At 35.0% G+C, this 27,529-nt stretch overlaps 1 protein-coding gene across 8 annotated transcripts in view; it reads left to right on the top strand.

The window, feature by feature from the left end:
* GRIA4 (glutamate ionotropic receptor AMPA type subunit 4) overlaps positions 1-27,529 on the top strand; it is a 384,719-nt gene that overhangs the window by 326,643 nt on the left and 30,547 nt on the right. For 4 of the 8 annotated variants that reach the window (XM_045838595.1, XM_045838603.1, XM_045838622.1 and 1 more), the window contains 4 exons: positions 2,253-2,459; positions 9,818-10,188; positions 12,149-12,383; positions 18,330-18,577. In XM_045838595.1, coding sequence (XP_045694551.1) covers positions 2,253-2,459; positions 9,818-10,188; positions 12,149-12,383; positions 18,330-18,577 — 1,061 coding nt within the window. The remainder of the gene's footprint in view (positions 1-2,252; positions 2,460-9,817; positions 10,189-12,148; positions 12,384-18,329; positions 18,578-27,529) is intronic. The other 4 variants (XM_045838639.1, XM_045838630.1, XM_045838645.1 and 1 more) reach the window with 1 other exon arrangement.

The raw sequence follows: 27,529 nt of genomic DNA on the forward strand, positions 1-27,529 counted from the left end.
CTATTTATTTTCACTACTCTATTTTATTATTTTCCCCAACCACTCTCACTCTTTCACTCTTACTAAAAAGAATTTAACCTCAATTAATCACAAGAGGATAAGGGGCATGTTTTAATGACTTGTGTACCCTTAGTTCCCAGCAAACTCAAACTGCCCAGCACATAATGGGTGCTTAATAAATGTTTGAGTGAATAATAAAAGTACAGCTTTTAATGAAGCAACAGCTCACAAAATAATGTTATGGGATTTAGCAAATTAAATAATAATACTAGCTAAAGAAATTTCTGCACACAAATACATATATACATACATATTTGGTGGCTAAAATTCATAACTGTTCAAATATTTCCAAACACTCTAAAATAGATCTTTAGCCTTAGTACCAAATGTGAGCCTTAGCTATACTTCATTTGTAAACTTGTTAGTTTTATTACATGAATAGTTATAGGAGACAGCTATATAGCCATTTCAGTTAAAATGTTAAGCATTTTACAAAAGGGTGATTCCTGCTTTTTTCTGCATATTCTTTCATATTTTAATTAACTATTACAAGAAAAAAGAGAACAATTAAAAGATTAGCTCATTTTAACTATTAATATTTTATAGCATATCTAAGAAATTAACAGTGCTTTGCAATAATTTACCAATTTTCATAAACACATTTATAATTTGTAAAACTTTATACTTAGATACTTTTTTGTAAACTAATGGTTTTCATCTATCTAAAGAAGAGACAATTAGTTGCCTTAATTTTAGATGAGTAAACATCCCAGTGTTAAAATATTCATCAAATTCAATGTAGAAGACAAGTAAGAGATATTTGGGTCGCTTAGTCATGTCAGCCTAGGGCAGAATTTAAGAAAATAATACAAAGTCTAATCCTGGACAATTGCCCACAATAAAGTTCTCTAGGGCATCTCTATGAGAATATCATATATCATGTGTTTTACATTCTTATTAAATTTTTATGTAGTTTCCACATTCACAAAGTTCCTCAAAAAACAATTAGTGTACACTGTCACATTATATAAAGTAAATTACCCTCTAAGTCAGAGTTCCAAGAGAAAGTTAAACCTTCACAATTATAGATTTCCCGGGATAAAAGAAAGGATTCATATCAAAATTACTAAATGAAGGTTATCACACAATTTTATAAAATATAAAAACATGATTTCAATGATGTTGTGGCCAAATGTGGTCATTCCTTGTCTGCAAATAACTAAAATTTCTGGGGTGTGACGAGGAGTTCTAGATGAATTGCATATTCCTCAGGGCTACCTTTTAGTTGGTGGCTTTAGGTTCCATTTATAAAATCAAATGTATTTTTGCTAACATCTCTTTTAGTTCACAGCCCTCAAACGGTTTGGATTAGGGGAGTGAAAGTGTGTGTTTGTGTGTGCTTTAACTGAAAATTGTCCAGTTAATATTAGCCACCAGTAAACTTTCATTTTATATGGATTTTGACACTAATTCTTAATCCTATTTTCATGCTTACTTGCTTCAAAAACTAAATGGGACTGTCTCTCGATGTGTGTGATAGTCACAATTCAGGGAAAAGTATTGGCTTCTGTTGGAGACCTATTGTGTAACAGAATAAAAATTCATGGAACAAAATCCTAATTAAATCTAAAATATTGGACAATTTGACAACTTTAGGCCAGCCTATTTAATCCAAATAAGTATACACAATTTTAAGCCATTAATTTATTTCGTCTTTGAATATGCTAGTGCCTGCTCGGAGGAAAAAAGCTTATTGCTAAGTACCAGAAAGAAAAAAAAAAGATCTAGCTCTTTTTGCAAAGGTCACAGTTGACTGTGGCTAAACAAGATGCAGAATATGGAGACAGGTGGCCTTCAATTAGTGTTTTATTACATGAAGTTGACTACTAAATAATCTTTAACTTCACATGATAGTTTGGGACTAATGATTTTATTGCATAAGGTGATAGCTATGCTTCTCCAGATGATTATTAATGGATACATTTCCTGTCACAGTTACAGTACTAGGTATATAATAATTACTCAAAGACAATGATTTTAAAGACCACATCTAGTGTCTAGTATAAAACAATTTAATGTACTTCTAAGCATATTTATATATTCATCTATTTTACTATTGATTTCTAGCCACACAAAATCAATGTGTATACAATACTAAATAGAATATTTTTGTCAAATTCTAGAACTGGAAAGTTACATATTTTTGAATGTTTTATAATTTCTCCTTTACAGTTCTACTTCTCTCATTATAGGAATCCCCATATGTTATGTACAAGAAAAATCACGAAATGTTTGAAGGAAATGACAAGTATGAAGGATACTGTGTAGATTTGGCATCTGAAATTGCAAAACATATTGGTATCAAGTATAAAATTGCCATTGTCCCTGATGGAAAATATGGAGCAAGGGATGCAGACACAAAAATCTGGAATGGGATGGTAGGAGAACTTGTTTACGGGGTAAGCAAATCAATTTATTGAAGAATTTACTTACATAAACCTGAAACTTTTTATTAACTCGGGCACATATCAATTTTTAAGCATCTATTACTTTTTTTAATTTGCAGTTTCATTCAAAGAGATATATATGATGTTCAACTGTTTCTCTATTTCAATAATAATGCAATTCCAAACAATGAGAGAGACTAACACTTGATAACTTCAAAATCAGAAAAGAGATATAAAAATTTAGAATATGATGTCCTATTAAAAAACACTAACTTCAGTATCTGTGATGATTATTCTTTTAAGTTTGATTCTTCTATCCCATAGTTATGTTGTTTGGAGAGCTACAAAACAAATCCAATAGTAATCTGCTAATTGATAACTGTAGGAACAGATTTCCTTCAATAGCATAAAGCTGGACCTCATTTTAGCTAGTTATTTATGCTCCTGTTGGTTGTAATTACTGGTAAATATCTTTTAAGTAGTTGGTGAAGTGGTTACTAAACTACATTAGCATCTATAAAATATTCACCAATAATGTGAGAGTCTTAACTGTTTTGCTGAACACAGTAAACTTAAGCTTTATGCAATGCCATCATTGTTTTCGTACCTAGCAAAACACAAAAGCCAGAATTTATTCCGCAGTGGGCCTCACATGAAAGTATGCCATACCCTACCTTATATGTTCACTAGATGTTGAGTGCACACATTCATAGCCAATGGCAAATTCAATATAGACATTCCTGCCTGACTCAGAACAAGATCGATCTCTTCAGCTACCACAGTAAAGCATCTAAATCAAACCAGCAGTTATCAAATGTTGTGTGAAATTTCCAGTGCAGGAACCCAACGTAGAATAGTAAGTTTTATTCATCAAGTAATAGTAAATAAAAGCCACATACACTTGAAATATATTCTGAAATTTTCTATAGGCCAATTCATATTTCACAAATGTCACCTTCAAAGCATAATCTGTCTGATTCTCATAAGGCCCTTTTAAATGAAGAATTATATAAAAGTCATCCTTCCCCAGAAGAGAATAAAGGTAGAATAGTTTAGAACATAAATGAAGTCTTACACAGAAGTGTACTTTCCAAGCCAGATGGCAATTCAATAGTTTCCTGATTCTGCAACCTGCTTTTCAGACCCCGAAGCAATAAACATTTTCCTCACAGTCCAGTGTAGCAGCTATAATCTCAACAGCAAGAGGAAACTTAAGCATTCAAGAGTAATCAGTTTTATATCTATTTGGAAGAACTGCTGACTAGTTAGGTGCTTTAAACAAGGGGAGGAGAGGAAGCTGTAAAAAATCCAGAAATATTTTACCACTGAGCTCATGCTGAATTTGATATTGAGCTTTAAGTTCCAAAGAAAAAGGGTTCCTAAAACTTGTATGCTTTGGTAATATTTTTAACTTTTGATACAATAAGCTGATTTGAAATGTGAACATTATTCAAGTTGTTAGAACTACTGTAATTTATTTCCTTCAGAAAATATTATTGAGTATTTCATCTAAAAATACTAGATTGCCAATTAGGTATATACGGGAAAACTAATCTGAGTCACTTTCTAAGGCATTCGGACATGTATCTCCTCCCATGTCCCTACCATTTGGGCAGCCCCAGCTCACCCCTTTGCAAGGGTTCTGACCACATTTTATTAGGGGGATACAATGAAAACAAGTGACATGAAGAGAGCAGCACAATTAAAAACAAAATTCAACAGTAGTACACGTCACATGAATCAAAATCTGAAGTTAGGCAGTTCTCAGAGATAATGAATATAACATCCTGGTTATTAACACTCCTTAGATTCATTCATTCACCAGCTAATCTGAGAGTATTTAAATACCTCCATCTCTGCCACTTCAGTTGTCCACCTTTTTCCTAAAAAAATCATTTTCTCTGCCTCTTACACTTTTTGGACACTTGGTACTTTCCATTCTGGAGCCTGCAAAGTCTGTATTTGCTCCGCACGTTCCTTTTCTGTCTTACTGCTGAGACACACACAGACATCCAGTTCCCAGGGCCCTGGATCAAGCCCCGTCCATTCTCTTCCACCCAACCAAGCCTGTTAGACAACAAAATGACTAACTTTGAATTCTTTTTTTTTTCACTTTATTCTTTTCAAACTTTGTTACTGTAATTGTTAGGAATAATTACCTGTGATCTCAGCACACCAGCAGGTAGTGACTCAGAAGCTCAGAACCTCCCTTACACTCTCAGGTCCTTTCTGCCTGTCACACCTGCTTCAGTCCATTCTGTGATCTGGGGGGCACTGCTCCAGGACCTTCTCCTGGTCCCTGCCAAACGTGTGTGTTTCAGTCCAAGGGGATATGTCTCAAAGTATGTACTATAGCCTACAAGTACCAGAATTACCTGTGGTATGTGTTAAAATGCTGGTCCATGAATCTCACTCCAGACATCCTCAAGAATTCAAATACTACCAAGCTCTTGCAGGAGATATTTTACCTTAATTTGGGGAATCACTAGGGTTATGGAACAAGGCACACAAAACACACCCAATGTTAGTAGAGAAAGCCCAGATGTATCTCCTCTATTCACTGGCTTTTTTCAAAACTCAAATTTGAGACCTTGAAAGTGTCCTCATTGAACATTAATATCACTACCTTAATCCAATGTTTGTCTTCCTTTGCATATAATTTTTTAAGCAAGAGACTCTTTCTTTTAAGATTTTATTTATTTATTTTTAGAGAGAGGGAAAAGAGGGAGAAATAGGAGAGAAAGATCAATGTGTGGATGCCTCTCACACCCCCACCACCGGGGACCTGGCCTACAACCTAGGCATGTACCCTAACTGGGAATCAAACAAGTGACCCTTTTGTTTGCAGCCCATGCTCAATCCACTGAGCTACACCAACCAGGGCCTATGCTGAAGACTCTTTTATTTTTCTCCATATTTCTTTCCTTATAATGTTTTTATCCTCATTAGTGGTAACTTGTATAATATAAATAAAAAATTTCAAAATATAGATAGTACACAGATTAAGGTAGTATGTAAAAAGTGACATTTTAAACCAATAAAAAGATGCATTGTTCATTTATTACTATTGAGACAGCTGAACAACCACTAAGAAAATTAACAACTTTGTAATACATCATCATACAATATACCAAATAAGTTATAGAGAAATTACAGTTATAGGTGTTAGACTAAAATATATGTAATTTAAAAAACAAAAAATAAAATATATATGATCGAGATTGATCATATGATATGAGGGTTTTTTAAGCATGAAACCAAGGCTGAAAATACAAAAAGATAATTTTATATTATTTCAACAAAGTATAAAACATATATATTACAGTAAAATACCATAAACTATGATGCGTGGGTCACCGGCCAGCAGTGATCATGGAACGCTGTGGATGGCTCGACAAAACATGAGAAAAAACATGCACAGAGACAGACTAGTTTCTGTGGAGAAGTAGGGATGGAATGGCCACCCCCTCTAGTGGGGAGCACCCCAATTTCCAGTCCAAACCTACTTTTATTGGGCCCATTTTGCATAATAATTCAGATAAAGTACAGTACTCATTATGAGGAAGTAAGGAACAATAGATAACAAGGAACTCTGCGGGTCTGTTTTGAGTCAGGGTCAAAGAGCTGTAAGACTTTGAAGAACAAACTAACTTCCTCCTTGGACCCTTCTCATTCAACTGAGAGCATTCTAAATAAAGAAGTTTTCACAGTAATCTACATGTCCTTTCTTAGGCCTGATCACCAGGGGAATCCACCCTTTGCAGCACAGAGCTGCACCACCCTGTCATTGTTTCAGGCTTAGGTGGAGCAAGGGAACTAAGGCAACCAAGAGATAAAGAGATTTTCTCCCAGACAATGAGAACTCGGGCTATGGCAAAGCCGAGGAGCGAGGGTCCATCACCCTCTTTTGCTGTAGCCCCCAAAGTCCTTCTTTTGGGGGCCTCCCACGTGATCGTGCCTGTCTTAGGTCGTTCCCCCTTTGGGGAATCTTACCCGTCTTTGGCTAACCGACCAAGCTTTGGGGTTCAATTATAAATGAAGCAGCAAAAGCAGCGCTCCTGCCAGGGAGATAAGCTTTTGTCTCCTTGCTGGCTTACGGTTCCAAGGGCGTTCCCTTAGCCTTAGCCTAGGCGCGGGTTACAGCTTTTGGTACCAGGCAGGGTGGTTCCCAACAAACTAAGTAAATAGTTTCCAACTGGTGTCCCACAGCACACTGGTGTGTGGCAAAAGGCACTGATCTCTTTTTCCTTAGAGTATCAAAAGAAAAAGAACTGACAAGAACCAACACAACAATAGCCATCCAGTGTGAATGAATAAAAATTATACTTATTTTTGTCATATCTGCACAAAAATATAAAAATTTTGGGGGGGTGCCACAGAATTTTAGTAATTAGTTTACATGTGCCATCAAATGAAAAAGCTTAAAAATTACTGATCTAAGTTTTGGAAATAAAACAATTAATAAATAGGGAAAATATTTGTAACATACATGGAAAATAAGAGAATATTTTGAAAAGTTTTAAAAGCACTTACAAATTAGTAAGAAAATTAATACCCTGTATGTGATGAAGAGGCAGACTATGACAGGTAATACATTTTAAAAAAGCAAAAGTGGTTATTTGTTTAATAAAAACAAATTTTAGTTGGTACAATGCGATCTAATTTGCCATGTAGCAAACTGGTGGAGATAAATGAGAATAAACTGGGGGTAGACTGGGGGTGTCCAATATTTAAAGCTGCAGGTACATTCACACAGTGCTGATGAAAGTAGAAATTTTGCATAACCTTTCCAGAAAAGTTGGACAAACATATTATGAGTATTAAAAAGATTGTTACCACCCGGGCTAGTGTGGCTCAGTGGACTGAGTGCTGGCCTGAAAACCAAAAGGTCACTGGTTCGATTCTCATTCAGGGCACATCCCTAGGTTTCGAACCAGGTCCCCAGTAGCAGATGTGGGAGAGGCAACCAGACATCTACATTTCTCTTTCTCACTTCCCTTCTCTCTAAAAACAAACAAACAAACAAGCAAACAAAATCTTTATTAAAAAAGAACATTTCTTTTAGAAAAAGATTGTTACCATTTAGACTAGCAATCCCATTTCTAGAAATTTATTTTAAATAATTAAGATATGTGCAAGGATTTGTCTTCAAAGATGTTCACATCATTCATGTTGTAAATTGTATAACACTGGAAACAATACAAATATCCTCTGAAATAATAAATTGAGCAAATTATGATACTTTCACATATTTGCAATCATTAAAACTAATTTAACATGTATTTTGAAATGAAAATGAGTTTATCATATTCTTTTAAAAGGAGAAAAATAATTATAAAATATAATGTTCTGTATTGTCCCATATTAAAATAAGAAAAATATTATTTATAAACAATGTCTAGAAGGGCATATATAATATAAAAATAATAGTAGGAGAGGGGAATGGAAATAACTTCCCATTTTCTAGTTCTAGTTAATTTTCTAGTTCTGTGTTTATATACTAATGTTTCTGTATCTAGTTCATATATCACTTATGTAAAACAGCTATTGGGAAAATATTTAACAACCTCCCAGGAGTGATTCTGGCTTTTACACTTGTGGGCGTTTATGATGTGAACTAGGTTTACTCCCACTTGGAGGCATGCACAGTTAATTCCAGTCACCCCGTAGACAGCACAAAGGCCCGAGTGCCATTGGCCAGACAGCACAATGGCCAGACTAACCATCCAGCCACCCTTTCATCAAACTGCTGCCATCTCATGGAACCAGGGGCCTGAGGATATGCAGGCATGAGTGTGAGAGGCAACCTCTATGTAAGAACATGTATGTCTGGGTATATTTCAAATTCCATTTTAATGGCAAATACTTTCAAACCTTTTTTTTCTTCATTTTTGATCATGTAACAGCTTACAGTTTTTTTTCACCACACTTCATTTCATTTGATTTTAGAGATAGTGTGATTTAATGGAAGAAGCACAAAGTTAAATTGCATCGTAGTCATAATGTGTAAAACTCACTTGAGTGTCAGTTTCAGCACCTAGAAAACAATGAGAAACACAAGATTGTTATGAGGTTAAATTGAAAGCTACCCTATTTTGCCACATACAACACACTCCCATGTGTAATCACACCCATGTGTTTGGCCCAAACTTTCAGGAAAAAAAAATCTTTTGTTTTAATTTTTTAATTTACTTTTTTGTTTATATTCAGAAACAAAACCAATTATCATATTGCAAGGTATTATTTTGCATGCAGTTATCATTATTGCTTTCTAGAGTAACACTTTAACACATAAGCATAAATAAAAGAATTAACATTTATATAGATATGCAAATGAGTACTACACATGTATAATGTGCATCCTTATTTTTCCTTCAAAAATTTGGGCAAAAAGTGCACATTATACATAGCAAAATACAGTATTTAAAAGATTTAGATTAATGTCTATAAAAAAAGATTGTTATGAGGGTTAAATGGGAAAGTATTTAAAATATTTAGATTAGTGTCAGACACATTAGTGTCCCTCAATAAATGCTCATTGTTATTTTATTAAGGCTTTTAAATAAACAATCACAATAATACAATGAGGTAAAAGAAAGTGTTCTCATTTTAGAGATATGGAAACAGACCCATACAAATAGATAAAATTACAAAACAAAAGTGGAAGCTGGTATGTTATGATCGTAATATGGAGAATTGAATCCACTGCTTTCCAATACCTTTTTTAGAAGCTAAAAGTGAAAAATCAAAGTATGTGAATGGGAAGAAACAAATACCAATTTCCAGATTTTTGTGTGTGCACTTAATTGGAAAATGTTATCAAACAGTTTTTTTTCTAGCCTACAAAACAGATTTTATTATAACTTTTCTCATAGCTGGAAAGGAATAAAAAAGAAAGGACTGTTTGAAATTTGCAATGCAGTGTTGAGGGATGGCCAAGTACTGAATCAGTGGCAGCATTTCAAATGAATCAGGAAAGATGGCAACATGTCATTCCTGGCCAAGAAATACAAAAATTCAGCCATATGGAAAAGCTTTTAAGTCTCTTCCTCCTGCTGTCCTAGATCCTTAAAGACTAATACAGTAATTTAAGTTGAAGTTATTTTAGCCTATGTCTACTGTTTCTCCATTTCTTTTTTTTATCTAAGTACTAGGAACAATATAAATAATTTGTGCAATTTAAGTGATATACTACGTCACAAAAACAAGTCAACTGTTTGTATCTATCACTGGCCTTACTCATTGTTGGCATTCAGGAAAGAAATTGTAGAATTGATTGTAACTGGTTAGCTTTGAGTGGTTCAGTCCAGTGCTAATTGCTTGATGACATCCATTAACTTATGTGTTTTCATGTGTCTTTTCTCTTATAGAAAGCAGAGATTGCTATTGCCCCTCTGACAATCACTTTGGTCCGAGAGGAGGTCATTGACTTCTCTAAGCCCTTCATGAGTTTGGGCATATCTATTATGATCAAAAAGCCTCAGAAATCTAAACCAGGAGTGTTTTCCTTCTTGGATCCTCTGGCCTATGAGATCTGGATGTGCATAGTCTTTGCCTACATTGGTGTCAGCGTGGTCTTGTTCCTAGTTAGTAGGTTTAGTCCATATGAGTGGCACACAGAAGAGCCAGAGGACGGAAAGGAAGGACCAAGCGACCAACCTCCCAACGAGTTTGGCATCTTTAACAGCCTCTGGTTTTCCCTGGGTGCTTTTATGCAGCAAGGATGTGACATTTCACCCAGGTTAGTTTCAACAGTTCTTCACCAATTCCCCAGTAACTCTGTGTTGTGCAGGACATCTTTCTACATGTTCCTGCCCCCTCCCCCTGCACAACCCAGGCAGAGCATTACTTGAAACACAGAAAAAAACTTGCAGTTCTCAAATTAATCTAAGTATATCCATAGCCAAATATTCAAACTTAGCATAAAATATGGATACATCCCAATGGAAAATTAACATAAGCAACTCATCAGAACTCTAAAAAATTACTTAGTATTAATATTTTCTTCAATGGTTTTGCAGATGGAAACTAAAATCTAAATTGTAAAAACAGAATTCATGTTCATTGTATCAGCTTTTCAAAATCAAGTGTTTTTGGTTCTGTTGCTGTTCTTAATTTTTAAAAATTAATTTTGCATTTGATTAACATCCCATGTAACTTAAGGGAGATTTCTGCCATGGCATGATCTAAAAACGGAGTCTGCCTGGTAGGTGGCAGGTAAACACTGTTCTGTATGAGAGCACATAACAAGCTAAGCAGTAGGCAATGAGTCAGCAATATAAATACTATATTAGTCTCATAGAGACAACTTTCACTCTCTGGGGACTCATCTCTCGCTTTCTTTGGATGCCACTAAGACATCTTTTTGGGGAGTTGCCAAAAGTACAGCCAATTTCCTATTGCAGAAAAACATTAATTTTGTCCATAGAAAAAGATGAAGAGAGGAAAACTGAGTATTAAATCTAAATAGTGACCTTTATTAGCATTGCAAATATATGTTTTTTTTTTTAAAGAAATGTATAGATTCTCATAAAAAGACAATTTAGCCACAGTATGTGTTTGGAACACAGTTTGTGTTCCTTAAGACCCAAGAAAACTATAAATGTGCTTAAACTCCAACATGGAAACAAATCAATAATTCACAGTTAATCAATTGGAAAAAAAATCAAAGAAAATTGAGTAATGGTTTTTAAAGCCAGAATTAAGGAAATACTAAGTTAAAACAAAGGTGCCACTTACCTCATACTGATTAAGATGAGAGCATTTTCAAGCTAGAAATACCATGGAAAACATGATATTTGTCCTTACATTTAACAAAATATTTAAATACAATTTGTCACAGGAATTTAAAATCTCCGGATGCTCCCGATGAGTGAGATCAATTTTGAATCTGCCCTGAATTTTTCATTCATCCCTTTCTCACTTTCTCTCTGCATTCACAGTTACCCACACATCCCTGATAGCCAGAGAAAGGGTCAGAAGAAAACTTTGTTTTATGAGATTTAGCATCGGCTTTTAATGTTGTTGCTACATATTAACAAGACACAAACTTTGGTCTCATGTAGGCAGTGACAGAGAAAACATTTTTATAGCAGTATGTAAAGATTCTTTAGGACATAACTCATCTTTCACTCCCATAAGCAATGGGTTATCAACAAACCTGCAAGGCCAATTACTTTGAGAATAACCCTAGATCCTCATCTGGTACAGCCCCACCTTGGCATGTGTCCCATCCATCCTGGCAGAGCTCTGACTTAAGATAAAAGCAGAAAGGCATCTACCAGATTGTATCAAATCTAAGACCTCACCCACTCCTAAGACATATTGCTATTTTATGTACCACCAAGAGAAAAACTGCTACCAATTAAGCCATAATACTGTGTTTCATCTCAACTGTAGGCTTCATTCTAGTATCAGACATGCTAAAATGTTAATAAGGGAGGACTTTAAGTAAGCATTTGTATTCTGTACCTAAAGGAAAGGTATTGAGTTTCACATTTCTGCCAATTAAACAATAAAAAGTAAAAGGTTTTCATATTTTCAGTGGCATTTAAACATTTAATGTAGCATAAGCAACATCAACATATACAGAAATACTAGAACCATTGTTGATTAAATTATCAGGAAATAAAATATTGCAAATGCTATTTTTAAGCATATATGGTGAACTGATGGTATTTTTTCTTTCTCTATGTCATTAGAGAAAGGAAAATGTGCATTATCTTATCCATGTTTAGATCCCTCTCAGGTCGAATTGTTGGAGGTGTTTGGTGGTTCTTTACGCTCATCATTATCTCATCTTACACCGCTAACCTCGCTGCTTTCCTGACGGTGGAGCGAATGGTCTCCCCCATAGAAAGTGCAGAAGACCTGGCCAAACAAACAGAAATTGCCTATGGAACATTGGATTCAGGGTCAACAAAAGAATTCTTCAGAGTAAGTTAAGGAAAAAACTAACAATGAAGTGTTCATAATTTTGAAATTCAGGCAATTTTGCCAACAATTATATGATGGGCTCTAGCCATTATAGCTTTTGCATACACAGTGGTAATTGCTATGTTTAATACTAATACTTCTACGTGGATTTTATGATCACTTTAATTTTCAAAAACCAACTGATTCATTCTCATTGCAAGAGGGGCCCTCCCTAAGGAGGAATAACAACAAAAAGGTAATCAAAACAACTTTATAAGATAATCTATCTAACAAAAAGATTCCACTGCTGGTAATGCTGTGATACTGCATCTGGAAAATTTGTACATTGATGTGTGCTTTGGGGCTAAGGGCCTAAAAATAAAAGCAAGGCTTTTTTAAAAAGACTACATTTAACTTCCTATATGTGAAGTCCAAAACCTTAATTGGAGGTTATCCTCCCTATATGAAGTATGTAATTCTATAATCTCTTTGTAACAATGAATTTCCTTTTTTTAATTTTTAAAAGATTTTATTTATTCATTTTTAGAGAGAAGGGGAGGGAGGTAGAAAAGGAGGGAGAGACATCAATGTGTGGTTGCCTCTCATGTGCCCCCTACTGGGGACCTGGCCTGGAACCCAAACATGTGCCCTGACTGGGTATCAAACCCAGTGACCCTTTGGTTGGCAGGCCAGCACTCAATCCACTGAGCCACACCAGCCTGGTGAATTTCAAAGCAATATATGTGCATTCTCACAAGATAATAGAGGCAAAAACTAGTAAGTTCTGGACACCTGTGTAAGACACTATGGAATTTTGTGCTTATTTCTGTACTTTGGCAGATAAAATTGTTCAAATTGAAGTAATTGCACTTTACATATGGATATGATCCCTTTGGCTTGCCATTGGGATGGTAGGTATTTTGTTTTTGCTTTTATTTTTATAGTTGCTTGTTTAATTATGAGGATGAATTTTTTAATCAATAATCTCTATTATTCTAGCTCTATGTAAATCCAGAGATACACACTTGGTAATGTCTCATCAGAGATCAGAATTCATTTTGTGACTTCATTACTAAAAGTTTTAAAAAGAGTCAGAGTAATATGTTTACAAATTTTAACCAGATAATAATGAAAACATTTTGTGTTACTTTCAATTGCTTGAAGAAGACAAGATATATTTTCCTAAGCTTCTGTGGAAAAATGATACCCCTTTAAAGAAAGTTTCATGTTTATATACAGTACTTGAGAGATTACACTTTCATTTTAAATGCATATATTTATCATTTTTCTCACTCGTCTTAGGAATTAAATGCAACAAAATGTTCCACTCCTTAACCAAGCCTTAACTTTTGTGTACTAAAATTTCGGTAAGGTAATTCTCTTTTAAAAAATGACTTGATTATAATATCCTTACATATTACAGATAATGTTTACATAACATTTACATATGTTTACATTTATGTTTCCATAAATCTGAAAACAAATCATTCAAAAGCTCAGTCGAAACTATCACCGAGCATTGTTCTGAAAAGACTCCAGACAGTGAGTAGCGGCCTTGTCAACAGTGTGAGTGCGGCTGGTAGAGATAACATATAATTTATAAGTTAATTACAAATCAGTTGTAGACTTTTCTAAAACTGTAAATAATGGTCATGACTATAAATTTTATTAGCAATATTCTGTGAGTAGATGTAATTGTGCAAAATGGTTTAACTTATTGAGTGTATCCCGGTCTATAAAGCTTAATACTGGAAACAAGCTGTTCTAACACATTTTAGCATAATCTCAGTACCATGCTGGAAATCTGTAAGTTGATAACTGTGTCCACCAAAAATAGGTAGGTAAAATTTAGTAAATTTGCCTAGAAACCATAATCTATACTCACCAAAGCAGAATACAAGTTTGCCTATAACTCATTTTACTGAAAAAGTGATGGCTGATATTCAAGTAAACAAAACATTTATTTGCAGATTCACCATTCTGTCTTGAAAGCACTTCAAAAACATTGATTCCTTGAAACCATTTTTTAAAAACTCACTGTAAAACTCTTTGGCATCAAGCACAATGAAAATATTTATTTCTAGTTTTTATAGAGCTTTAAAAAAACTGCTTAAGTTCTAAAACCTGGTAAGGGAAGTAACAGAATATATTGATAAGAAATAGAAGAATAAGGATACTTGCTCCCTGGATTTACACAGGCTTTCATATAAGCTGCGCACTCACCAGCCCTGTGACCTTTTTGTCCCACCCAAGTTCACTTTTTGAACTAAAAGAGTTTTCTACGAATAAGTATTTATTGTTGCAGGACAGTCTGAACCTTAATAGGAAAAGAAAATTATTTTCCCTTGCAGCACACTTTCGGAATGTATAAATTTGAGCTCTGATAAAAATCTCATTCATTTTGTCCCTGTGTCCTCCCTTTCCCATAGATGATGACCTGGTTTAAATAAACCATTTGTCTAACAGGTTGAGGAAACAGAATGTGAAGGGTATTTTTGTACTTGTCAAAATGTTTTCTCATAGGAACACAGTAATGGTACATCTATCAGCCCCACTCAATTGCCTCAGGCAGTGACCTGTACTCTGCACTTCAAAAAATGTCATAGTTATAACCAACTGTGAAAAGAATTAGGCCATGGGGGAAAATTCATCTGAACTCCACTGTTGCCTTGGTTTTGTCTCATTATGAAACTTGACAGGATCATGTTCAGTGCATCTTAGTTAAGCATAAACGTAGAGGCATTTAAACAGTCTCTACTTGTCACTTAATGGTAGTTTTGCTGTTTAGGTATTTTGATATTATTATATACCATATCTGAATACATTGATTTTCATTTCAGTGTAAATCTTATGCTGCATTTATTTCAGTCTCAGTAAAATTATGAATGCATAAATGAGGTAGATTACTACCTCAGGCATTATAATATTATCAGGTAGGGTGTTGATGAGCTCTTACTCGGTCTTGCTGCTTAGGGAACTGGAAACAGGAAATAGTTTACTTGTTAACAACATAAATATTTACTATAATGAATGTCATTTGTACATACTTTCTATTAAAGACAGAAATGGCTGAATGCTTAACTTAGGAGAAATTAAAAGACAGCACCTTTTTAATACTTGTTCCTAATAATGAAATGGTGCTTTATATCAGAAAGTGTCCCATGTATTGAGTTTAACAATAAAATTGAAATATATAAATCTGAGATTAATTTTCTAATCTCAAAAAATTACTTTTATATTAAGATTGCTTATTTATTACCTTGAGTCTATTACTCTCCAACCTTGATCTTTAAGTAAATAACACAGTTGAAATTTTTAGGGACTTAAAAGTCCCATTGTCATTATATTTATAAGCTTGCTGGGTCTGCAGAAATGTCCTTATTTTAGTCTGTCTTATCAAATTTATAAAGATTTGCTTGTCCTCACCCCTTAGCAAATGCCTTCTTGAAGTCACAGACAAGGTAAAGGGATGTTCCAGCCCTGCACATCACCATGGGAATGTGATCTTATCTAAGCCATGCCTTCAGATCAGAATTTCTAAATATCAACATGCTGATAAATCATGTAAATGTTTTTTTAAAAAATTGTTTTCATCTTTCCTTCATTTTCACTAGGAATCTATATTTTGCCATTTCTTTAATACCTAAGGCCTGCTAAGTTTAGCATTACCACACTGTGAATTCCTCTTCCAGATTTTAGGGTAATTAATTCAGCTTCTTTTGAACTTAAGGTATATGCAATTCATTATATTTAAACAAAGGCAGCAATAATATATAGAAATGGACTTCAAAAAAATATCAATGCCCTAATTATTTCCTTTAATGCTATGCTTCATTCTATAGTTAAATTATTTTCATAATTACTAAACTCTAAAAATACTTTTTTCCATTTTGCTATGTTAGTTTCATTTAGCTATTCCCTGTTCTTTTAATAAGATACTGAACAGTAACTGAGAAATTGTCAAGTAACTAGCATGGTTTCAAAAATATTTTTAAAACATTTCAATTAAAATAATACCCACATTGACCTCATTTCTTTTGTTTTCAACAATGTATATAATATGAAATATACAATATATGTGCAACTCTATCTTTTTGGGTGAAACTCTCAAGTTATAAATATTTTTCAAAGTCATTATATGCATAAAGGATATGTAGCAACTCTTCCTTAAATTAAAGTGATCAAAATAGGTATTTAAGGACAACCTATGTCACGTAACCTAGAGAGTTTTTAATTTTCAGAGAATGAAACCTGCTGTACAATGAAAGAGTTAGTTCTCTGGGACAGAGTGCAATTATCAAAGCTGAAATGAAGAGGCCTGGGAACATAGCCTCTGTAGTAGACCCCATTCTGACCCCAGACACTCCTCTACCCTGGATACACATGGAATCTGCAACTGAATTGTAGTGGTGGCATGGAACTTCCCAATGGGAGGATTTCTGCAGCCAAAAGCAACCTGCCATTATCTAAACACACCCACCCACCGCAGTCTCTGTATCATGAGGAGTTTTTTAAGTGTTAATGACATAAAACATTTTGTAGGACACTATAGGATGCCTATATCCCATCTCTATATTTATCACCATTTGACTATCCATTAATATAAAATATCTGGGGTTTTGGTGGGGAGGGTGTTCAAGTAAGCACATCTCTTATTGTAAGTCACTTATTATATGGGTTTATTGACTTAATTTCCCTCTTATAAAACCAAAATTGTGATTACAACTTTTATTAGCTTCTCTCTTTGTCCACCTGAATGATTTGCTTTTGCACTAAACTATGTATTCTTCAGTTTTGCTATTCAGGATACTTGGTTTTTGAAGATCTGGTACTTGTTGAATTTTATATTCTCGTAAACAAAAGAAGGTCAGTGTAAATAAATGCACATTCTGATCAGGGTTCTGCCTCATGCATAGATTTAAGTCTGAATGAAGTCCTCCTTACTTTTTATCTGGATCCAGATGCAAAATTTCGGCACCTCGTTATTGGACAAACACAGCTGCACCAGATAACAGTCTGCATGTGACTTATAATATCAGACATCAGACAGGGTCAGCCATTTCTATCTGATCAAATGTATTCTTTGGGGATGTTTGTTTTCTTTTGGATATATTTTCATGTTTAAAATGTCTATGTGGATGAAACAATTCTAAATCAATGCAGATAGCAGCAAACAGGCCTGGGAGAAGTAAGTAGTGATGGTAATGCAGATAAAGCCCAAATGCACAAAAAATAAACAAAATTTTTGGCCAAAATCAGGGAGTCAGAATGACTAACTCTCCAAAATATAAAGTGGAAAAACAGGGATCACCTCTCTTTAAAGTTTAATGTATGTTCTATTTGGAGATTTTGTTAGGAAAAGTCTAAAAAGGTTTTGGTAGACTGAGAGTTTGACTCTTGTGTTATGGATATTTGGTCGGTAAACTATAGTGATTCTTCTCTTGGGCTCAACTCCTGATGATAGACTGCACTTTTTGTACACATCGTATAAGAATGGTTTTCATAAAACTCTGAGGCAAGAAGAAAGATAAATAATACAGCAAGTCTTATTTGTTATAATTCAAGTACAGTATCAAAAGGTATTTTACAAAGCTAAAATTAAATTTTACCTGGTCCTTTTCAAGTTTCCATAAATGTGATACAAAATATGATTTCAAATGTTCAACTCTGTTTATGGCTTTCTGCATTTAAAAATAACAAATTGTTCTTTAAGCAGTTGAGTAGGATAATTATTATGACAAGAGGTATCAGCTTATTCAAATATCACTTTTAAATGTCATTTCAGTGATTTCCTTAAAGACCTGTAAAAGGCTATTTTCTAATTACAAAATAATAATGTTATTATGCCAAAATGGAGTTAGAGGGCCATGGAAAGGTATTAAAAGGCTTTGCTCTTATCTTAGTTCTATCAATAATAACATGTTTTCCCTTCTTTCCTGTATTTAATTTTATTTTAATTTTCTCCAGAGATCAAAAATAGCAGTGTATGAAAAGATGTGGACCTACATGCGATCCGCAGAGCCGTCAGTGTTCACTAGGACTACAGCTGAGGGAGTGGCTCGCGTCCGCAAGTCCAAGGGCAAATTTGCCTTTCTCCTGGAGTCCACTATGAATGAATACATTGAGCAGCGAAAGCCGTGTGACACGATGAAAGTGGGAGGAAATCTGGATTCGAAAGGCTATGGAGTAGCAACGCCCAAGGGTTCCTCATTAAGGTGGGTGGAATAGTATAACAATAGAACATGTGTTGTTATAGTATTCCACCTTCCCTGATGTCCCTGAGAGAATTATTTTGTTTTGTTTGTGAACATGGTATGTTTGTTTGTTTGTTTGTTTGTTTTATTTTCCTCCATTTCATTTTTTTGGTCAATAATCAGGTAATTATTTTCTATTGTAGAGTAAAAATCATAGTTGATATATATTTTTTGAGGCCATATAAAAACCAAACTGGTTGAACACTAGCTGTTTCCAGTGGGCCTAAAATATGGGTAGCATATGCTTCTATAGCTCATCAACTTTTTTGGCCACTAATACCTACACTCTCATTGTGTCAGTAATAATTCTACATTTTATCATTATTTTTTTAAATTATGCTTGCCTATTAGTTTTTGAATAAGAAGACATTGACCTCTTCTCAGTAAACTCCTTTTTTCCATTTCAATGTTTCATTTATTATGGCATCTTTATATTTCAGATTATCCTGAGGTTGTATTGGTGCTAACTCTGTAAACACATCTGTTTATAAATGCAATTATGGTCAGAGGGAAAACTGGGCTCTGGTTTTATGACACTTACTCAAGTCACACTCTCGCCTGTTGCAAAGGGAGTGTGGTATAAGTAAGATCTGTAAAATTAGACCCAATGGCAATCCAAAATTATGCACAAAATAGACCCCTAAAATGTGATTCTTGATCAAAGCATTACACATGTAGATAATCCACATGTGTTAAAAGTGAGACTTTTATTCTTATGGAAATGTTGGTGAAATCTGCCCTTTTCACTCTTTTAATCCTGGACATAGAGAATTCACATGTTTATGTCCAGAAGGCAGAATTTCCTATTTTCCTTAAGCAATAAAGGCTGCTATTGAATTACTGGAGCTTGAGTAAAGCCAGAGGTAAAGGCCGTGACTTACAAATTACTCTGGTCTCAGTGCTGCTCGGGAGAGATTCGTACAAAGCACAGATACAGATTCAAGAAGAAATCAGAATCTTTTCTAAAGGACTTAACCAAGAACCTGGTCTTGAAAAATGATGTCTCTGGTAAGCCTTTGAAAAATTAAGGTAATGAGACCTGTATTATTGCCCAGCAGGAATGAAAGCAACATAAAAATTATATGATTGTTTTCATTGGTTTCAAAAAGGGAACTGCAATGTGTTTTGGATATATGTTGGGCAGAGGAGGGGTTGAGACAGATATAAGAAACAAATGCTATTGCTGGCAAGGCTGTGCTAAGTCAGTATTTTATGTTTACAAGCTACACTGTAGTAATTAGTGAGGGGCTTTATGGTATGTTCATAAGGGACAATTTTAAAAAGAGACAAAACAAAATTAGCCAATGAAGACAAATTTGGGTGTGGACTTTGGCAATTCTGAAGTCAGGTTTACATGACTATCCCTCCCATATGTATGTGAAGAAATGTACAGGGAGAAAGCCAAACTAATAAATTATCCATTACAAAATTCTACCCCAAAAGATTTCAACATTCAGAAACTGAAACTGGCACCAGGATATTTGGTCAAAATATACCCAGAATGAGGGGTATATTTTGTATGATATCATGTGAAAACATATAAAGTCAATTGGGCCAACTAGCAAATCAATCTCTATTGAAACAGTAGTTATAAGAGCATCTTGGTGTAAATAATTTAAGAGAAATAAGAGGGGAGAAAGCAATAGTGGTTGATATGTAGATCAGTGTTCAGACTATTGATTACATTCACTGGATGTTGCTTTTGCTCTTAATTAATTCTCTGTGGACGTAGCTGCCTTGTCTTCTGTCTTGTGTCTACTGATAAAGTCAAGTTCCAGGGACTGAATTTGGCCCTCATACACGGGTGTGCCTGACTCGCATTGATGGCGAGAGTTCCCTCTTAAATGTGCCACTTTGTCAAATCCACACTACAGGGATTGTTTGGGGAGAAGCTGAAGGGCTTCATCTGTCTAAAACTGTATAATAATCAGCTATTGGCTTCCCCCTCTTTTCCTGTCCTTCCCTGGATCTTGTTAATGAGGCAATTGTTAACCTCAGCTTCCTGGATGGAGAGTGTTTTTATGTGCTTTGTTTTATTTGTGCCACAATTTCCTGAGCAAGCTGGCCCCTGCATGCCAAAACCAGTCATTTTGTCCGTCTTTGAGAACATTGGAAGGACACTGAAGGCTAACCAGCGTTCACCTAACCTCTTCACTCCCCTGCTCCATCCCAGCTAAGCAAGAAGTTCATTAAGCTTCAATTCTCATTCTTATTTGACTACGATCTGTCTGTTACGGTAAAGGCAGATTAATATAGAGATGGATAATAGGCACCTTCTGATGTAGAGGCAAATTCAAAACAATTGCATTCATCAGAGCAGGATCCAGAAGGCACACCTACCTGCTTGGAGAGAGCCTTTGAAACATTTTTGCCTCCCTTTTTCAGTAAAGGTGAAGTTTTTTTTATTAGATATACCTTTTTAACCAGGTCTTCAGGTTAATAGTTATGCATATAGTGAGACTTGTGTGTTTCCTTGTCATTAATTGTGGTTTTCTCACAAACTCTGCTGTTTTGATTCATTAGGCAACGTGAGGCTTTAAGAAAAGGGAAGCAGTAATCTTTCCTCCTATAGAAGCTTAACCAGAGAAGGCAGATAAATGACTTGCAGTCTTCTGTTCGTCCAGGGTGTTTTAAACTTCTAGACTTTGCTGTTTGGTCAAATGCTTCAGAAAATAGGAAGAGTATGATAATATAATCAGTATAAAGTGTCAAGACTTGGGTTTTAATACAGATTTTTAAAACAAATGCAGTCAAGATCATCATAGAGAGTATTTCTGTGACTGGTTTAAAAATATGACAACAGTGATGGCCAGCACCATTCTTTATGATAGAGAATGATAGTCAGTGCTCTTTATTGTCCAAAGAAGCTATTTTTCAAAGAGACTTTATTTCAGACTAGTGTGTTCTGGGCATATACGATGAAATGTTAAAATGATTGAGCTATCACTAGCAGCTCTCACAGGAGATTAATACTATACTATGTTTTATTGGATTTTGGCATAGGTTCTCCAGTTTTTAGGTGATAAAATGATGATAGGTATATTCATGCTATTACACTTAGTATCTATAGATTCTAATGTTAAAAAATTGAGGTAATTATCAGTAAATGTACAAACTATAAATATCAATGAGTGAAAGAACTTAGATTTTACTGTCAGTGTTACTTATTTTTCAAATTACCTTCTAAAGAAAACTTTCAGGTCATATGAGATTAAAAAAGGGTAGAATCTCTTCTTTTATATTATCTCTCAACTTTCTTCATCCCTTGATGTTTCTTCCAACTCTCCTTTCCATGTGTGCAGTGTAACCTACACGAGTGTCCATGTCACCTCTTTCCTTCCTGTCCCTTCTTCAACATTAATGACAATCTTTCTCTGGCTGAGAAATGTTTAAAGCTTGTGTTAAGTATATATACTTTAGATGGAATTGCAATGGAATGTAAAGTTTAGAAGACAGGGGAAGTATTTATTTTGACTTTACTCTCAACTTTACTACTATATAAATATCTACCATTCGATAGCATTTATTGCCCAGTAAAGTTGCATACTTTACTGTCAAAATACTATATTTACTTTATCACCTGTATTACATTAGCTACTTTACTCTCAACTTTACTATGCAATAAATAAACTGATAAAGGTGGTTTAAAGCAAACCATAATTTAGTTAATACAGATTTATTGACTACTAAATAGTTGTTAGATGAGAATACCCTATTTAAAGATATTCATGGTATCTGGTATCTGTAAGTACCTCCAGGAACAATGCAATGGATCATATCTGAAGACCTTCCCTGGAACTTTGTAAGGATTTGTGTACCTGATCTTAATATTTGAAGCAAGTTTATAAAAGTTAGCCTCCTATAATTCCCATTAAAATTTTGCCTTCTCTAAAGACATTTGTGGGGCAGTGTCTAAAATAAGACAAATGTTCTGTCACTGCCCCCACCCACCAAAAAAAATGATATTGCAAAAGAAAACAGTTCCAAAAGAACTTGATCAGTAGTTGATATGGAAAAAATGAAGTCTCTGGGACTTGCTGATGCCCTTCAGCAAGTTAGCAGGAACCCATGGCAACAGGAGCTGACCCTCTGAAACCATGCACATCCTGCTCAGTTTGTAACAGGCGAGTCAGAGCCCCAAGGTGACAGCCTAACAGGGGAAGGAAGTCTAAGGATGAGAATTAGAATTGCACATCTTTCCCTACACTTCTTCTTTCAGTATTTAACACAATCACTGCCCTCACAGGACACTTGGCCCAAGTCTAAATCTCTATCAGGGTAAGTAGAGTTCTCTGCAGGAAACGGACTTTGGAGGATTTGTTAGGGCAGATGCATTAAACGCAATATTCAAGTTCATGTGTGAAAAAAAAATTATCCCTAAGGAACCACTTTCCCATGTGAAATTTGTGAGACATATTTAGTCATCATTTCAGGTGTACATGGAAGATTTAGAAAAAAAGAGGTTTTCTCAATGTGGTATGTGAGAATAAAGCTGTAGTCTATTTTTAGTGTTAGTAACAAATTAACTATTAATACTTAATGTAGACAACAAACAAAATTACATAGTTTTAAAAATGCATACTTGATATCACTGAGCAGCATTTAGCCTGAAAGTGAATAAACTTATACCTTGTTTTCTGGAAACGAGTTGCAGGTGATTTGTACACTATTTTTATTTTACTTTAACTATTATGGATAGAGATATTCTAGCTCATGAACATTTTTCATTTTTTGGCTTCATATTAAAAGATGCTACAGATAACTTACTTTTTGTGATCCCATTATGTTCTAGAATGTAGTCTATTGGACTAAGGTTAGAAAACCCATACAACACAAAATCAATTGTACCTTTCAGCATACACACACAAAAATACAATTCCCACAGTTGTGTTATGCTGAAACACATACCCAGTTTACTATTAGAGATGCTGATGTTTATTGTGGATACCAAGTATTTTGCATTCACAGACTTAGATGTTCCATAGTAAAGGTGTCAGTGCTACATGTATCCCAGTGGAAAAGAAGCCCCTCTAGAATCCAAGTATTTCATCCTTCCCTTTCCAAATGTTGAATACAATAGAAAACATCAAATTTCTAGTGCCACTTGAAATTCTAGATTTTTCATTAAACTCTTTCCTGCAATTAAAAGATAACTGAAATTACAGATCCCCATGAAATGGAAAAAATGCATTTCCCTGCCTTTCTTTAGGATTCACCAGGCATTTTACATTTTTGCCATTCTACCTAGTAGAAAAAAATAGCTAATATGATTTCCCTTCACTCATCTGCCAATGCATTCAACAGATAGTTTCTGAGTTGCAACTGCGCGTTCACCAGGTAGTTCTTAAGTTGTTTGCTCTGGGGGTGCTCTGGGGGTACTGTGGGTAACGGCACACCTGGGAAATTTCTAAATTCAGTACTTACCTCTATGTCACTTCTTACCATTAGGTTTAGAAGCTGTGTTATAATAACTTGACTAAGAAAATGGGTAAATTTGGGCCATTTTAGTTTTTACTACTTCAAAGAGAATTAAATTTAACAAGATAAAACTACTACAAAAGAAGTTTAATAATTTAAGCTCTCACAAATTGATTTGATGACAGATCTAAGACAAGATACTAATTCTGACTATTCTAAGAAAATCCAGAAGACCAAACTGTTATTCTTTAGTTCCACTAACTGCCTTATAAACAAATTCTATAAAGATAAACAGTCTTCCAAAAAATATCTGTATCCTAAACAATTCAAATTCATTCAGTGTCATCCTGCAACTAATGTGAATGCAAACCTGTAACCAACAAGCCAAGCAGCTTTGATCTATACATACCAGGTGGACTTAGGAAACATAAGATTATATCTAAGGGCAAAGTTCATAATCTGATATGTAATAAATGTGTTGTAGATGAACTTATGTCTACACCGGGAAGTGTATTTAAGAGCTTTCTCCTGGTACATGTCTGGTAGCTAGACAGGTTCCATATTTTGTCATTCATCTTTAAGGTTCAGTTCATTATAAGGAGTGGTCCTCAGAAGCAATTCCAGTGCTAAGGATCTGGTTAAAAGGGGACACAAAGGAGCAGCCAAGCAAGTGCACGAAGGTTCTGTGTGCTTGGATCCCCCTTTCTGGGTTGGTGGGTGGAAGCCCAAATGCAGGTTCTAGAACTAAAGCTAAAATCACCAGGGCTGGAAAGGAAATTCACCTCCTTCCCAAGGCCCTGGCAATGCTGAAATCTAGAAAGAGGCACAACTAAGATACCATAGTAAGAGGATGAAGTCCAGGTATTCAAGGCAAATTTTCTTGAAGAACCTCCATAACAAAAGGACTGGCTGCAGGAGGAAGAGCTAGAAGGGAAATTTATGGAACTGGGAATCCTGGAACTAGGAAAACAGTAAGAGCAGCAGGTTAGTGTGCCTGGAGCTGCTGTTTCTATTTTTATCCTGAACCCGATAAGTTGGGATGAGGCACACGTATAAGGTCTCAGCAGTAGGGCAAACACTTGACACCAGAGAAATTATCCACGTGGGGCTTTCAATGTCCCCAGTGCCGCCTGGCAAGCATGAGTTAACAGAGTGTGACAGCATAAAAAGCCATCACTTCCATGACAGGAAAAGACACTAAAACAATTTTGTGATGTCACTGTAATAGTATATTCAAATCAAAGGCAAAGAATTAATTTATGCATGGAGCTCATGTGCAGAAGACTGAATCCAATGTAGTTTCAAATATATCAGACTTCCATGCTATTTCTTTTCTGTTGGGTTTGTCTCCATTTCCTCCTATTCATCATTCTCAGGACCAATATTTAAATTCTCCCCCAAAAATGTTCTTCTGCTGTGCTTGATGTAGCTTTTGATGGTAGCTACAAAGATGTTCTTTGGCCCCATCAATACTCAATTAATAAATGAAATGTGTCAAGTTAATTCTCTTTCCTATAAGACCTTAGGCTATAGGAGGATGACTTCTATAGTTAGCAAATGCCTTTGAACTTGACAACTATAAACTTGCCTGTATTAAGCTTAGGAGTAGTGTTAATTTATCCTCAGAGGAGCAGCAGAGTCAAACGATCAGGGTTTGGGGGGGTTTTGGGGCTGGGGGGAGGTTGGTGGTTGTTTTTACTTTTTTGTGCATTGTTTGTGTAAGATTGTATTCACTAGATTTACCTTCATAATGGAAAGGACACTAGGAAAATTATAACCCGCTAGGCCTCAGCACAGGCTGCAGGGGAAGGAGCTGTTAACATTCTCAGAGAGGTCATAACTGTTACTATGCCCAGTTCTGTAGGAGCAAGAAGAGGAGCATGATAATCATGCAGACTAGATTCTTACCCCTTATTGTCCCAGGGCCCTCTTAGCTGAGAGTGTGGAGGTAGGGTGGGGAGAGACTGCAGAAAAGAGGGAAGAGAAGGGATTTTCCACTTAGAATAATTAGTTATATAAAGAATCTTTTAGAAAATACACACAGAGAGGACTTTGGATGGAGTATGATAATCAGTTACCATAAAATTCCAAAATACCTATAATAAAATACTACAAAGCTCATTTTATTATGGAGCTGTAATATACTCCTCAATGCAGAATTCTATACAATGCTGCTTTAATACAGTTTTATACTAATAATAAACATCTACTTAAGTACATCATAAGTAAATAATGGTTTTCCATAAAAATGAAAATGTATCCATTACTTTTAGCATAGTATATGAGAAACCACCCTTCCAGAACTTTAGAAATTGTTAGATTCCTTTTGTTTCTAAAGACAATATCAGCCAAGATGGGCTGGTTTATGACTCATGTTTAAGAAAAGGAAAATAAAGTGTTTGGCAGTCACTTGTAATAAGCTGGAAAAATAGTAAGGACCCTGGTTTAGAATTATAGTTTATTTTAACTTAGCTGGGAATAAGAAACTATACCTCATTTACTTTAATTGTTCCCCACCTGATAAATCCCATAACATTTTTGTCTGATAACTTTTCCACAAACACAGAATTATATGCAACTGGCAACACCTGAGTAGAAAAATCACCATTTGACTTTCAAAAATACCCAGTCCTGGCCCCAAGCCTTCTCAGGGCAAGCATTACATTGATTATGAGAGTATTTTATAAATAATAATTATACTAGCAGAAGTTACAAATACTATGAACTCACAGTATAATCTCCTTAATGAGAGAAAAGTGTCTTTCATGATTAAAAGTATTTTGTTTTAAATGGACAGATTTCATACTTTCTAAAAACTCAAAAGTCATTGTTACAACTCATCCACAGAATGAAATACACTTTCAAAACCTTGTGAAGCCATTTCAAAACGCCCCTGTAATAGCACACAGCTCAACACTGAAGAAAAACTAAAGGCCTAAAAACATTCCTACTGTCAAGTGTGCCTTTCAAACTGTGCCACACTCAACCTTGGGAGAAATCTATCACTTTAAATAGCACCGACCATACAATGTCATATCACATCACATTGAAATGAATTAGACTTTACTTAGCTTACTTTTTTTTTTCCTGGGATATTCAGTGAAGAAACTGACACACTGATAATATTTTACAGAAATGTTAAAAATTCTATCTGTTTTCTCTAAGTGTGAAATATTTGGGAGTTAGCCAAAACAAGAATTAAATTGGAGTAAATCAAACAAACGTGACACGAAGAGCCCCTCACACTCACAGAAACTGAGTGTGTGCAGCCCCCTCCACTGTAGCTTCACTACACAGAAGACTGGATAAAACCGCCCAGAACTACACAGGAGACAGGCCTCTGCTGTCATAAAATCCTAGTTGTTTCATATTTGGGGCTGGCAGATAAGCAACTTCTGAAAATCTTTTTTGAAAAGATAAAGGTTCAAAATCCTATTAGTGACTGAGAGACCACATCATTATGTCTCCAGCCCCTAGACTTCCCTCTTTTCAGGC

The sequence above is a fragment of the Phyllostomus hastatus genome, unplaced genomic scaffold (genome assembly GCF_019186645.2).
Source record: "Phyllostomus hastatus isolate PE091 unplaced genomic scaffold, TTU_PhHast_1.1 phas_contig_113, whole genome shotgun sequence".
NCBI classification, from domain to species: Eukaryota; Metazoa; Chordata; class Mammalia; order Chiroptera; family Phyllostomidae; genus Phyllostomus; species Phyllostomus hastatus.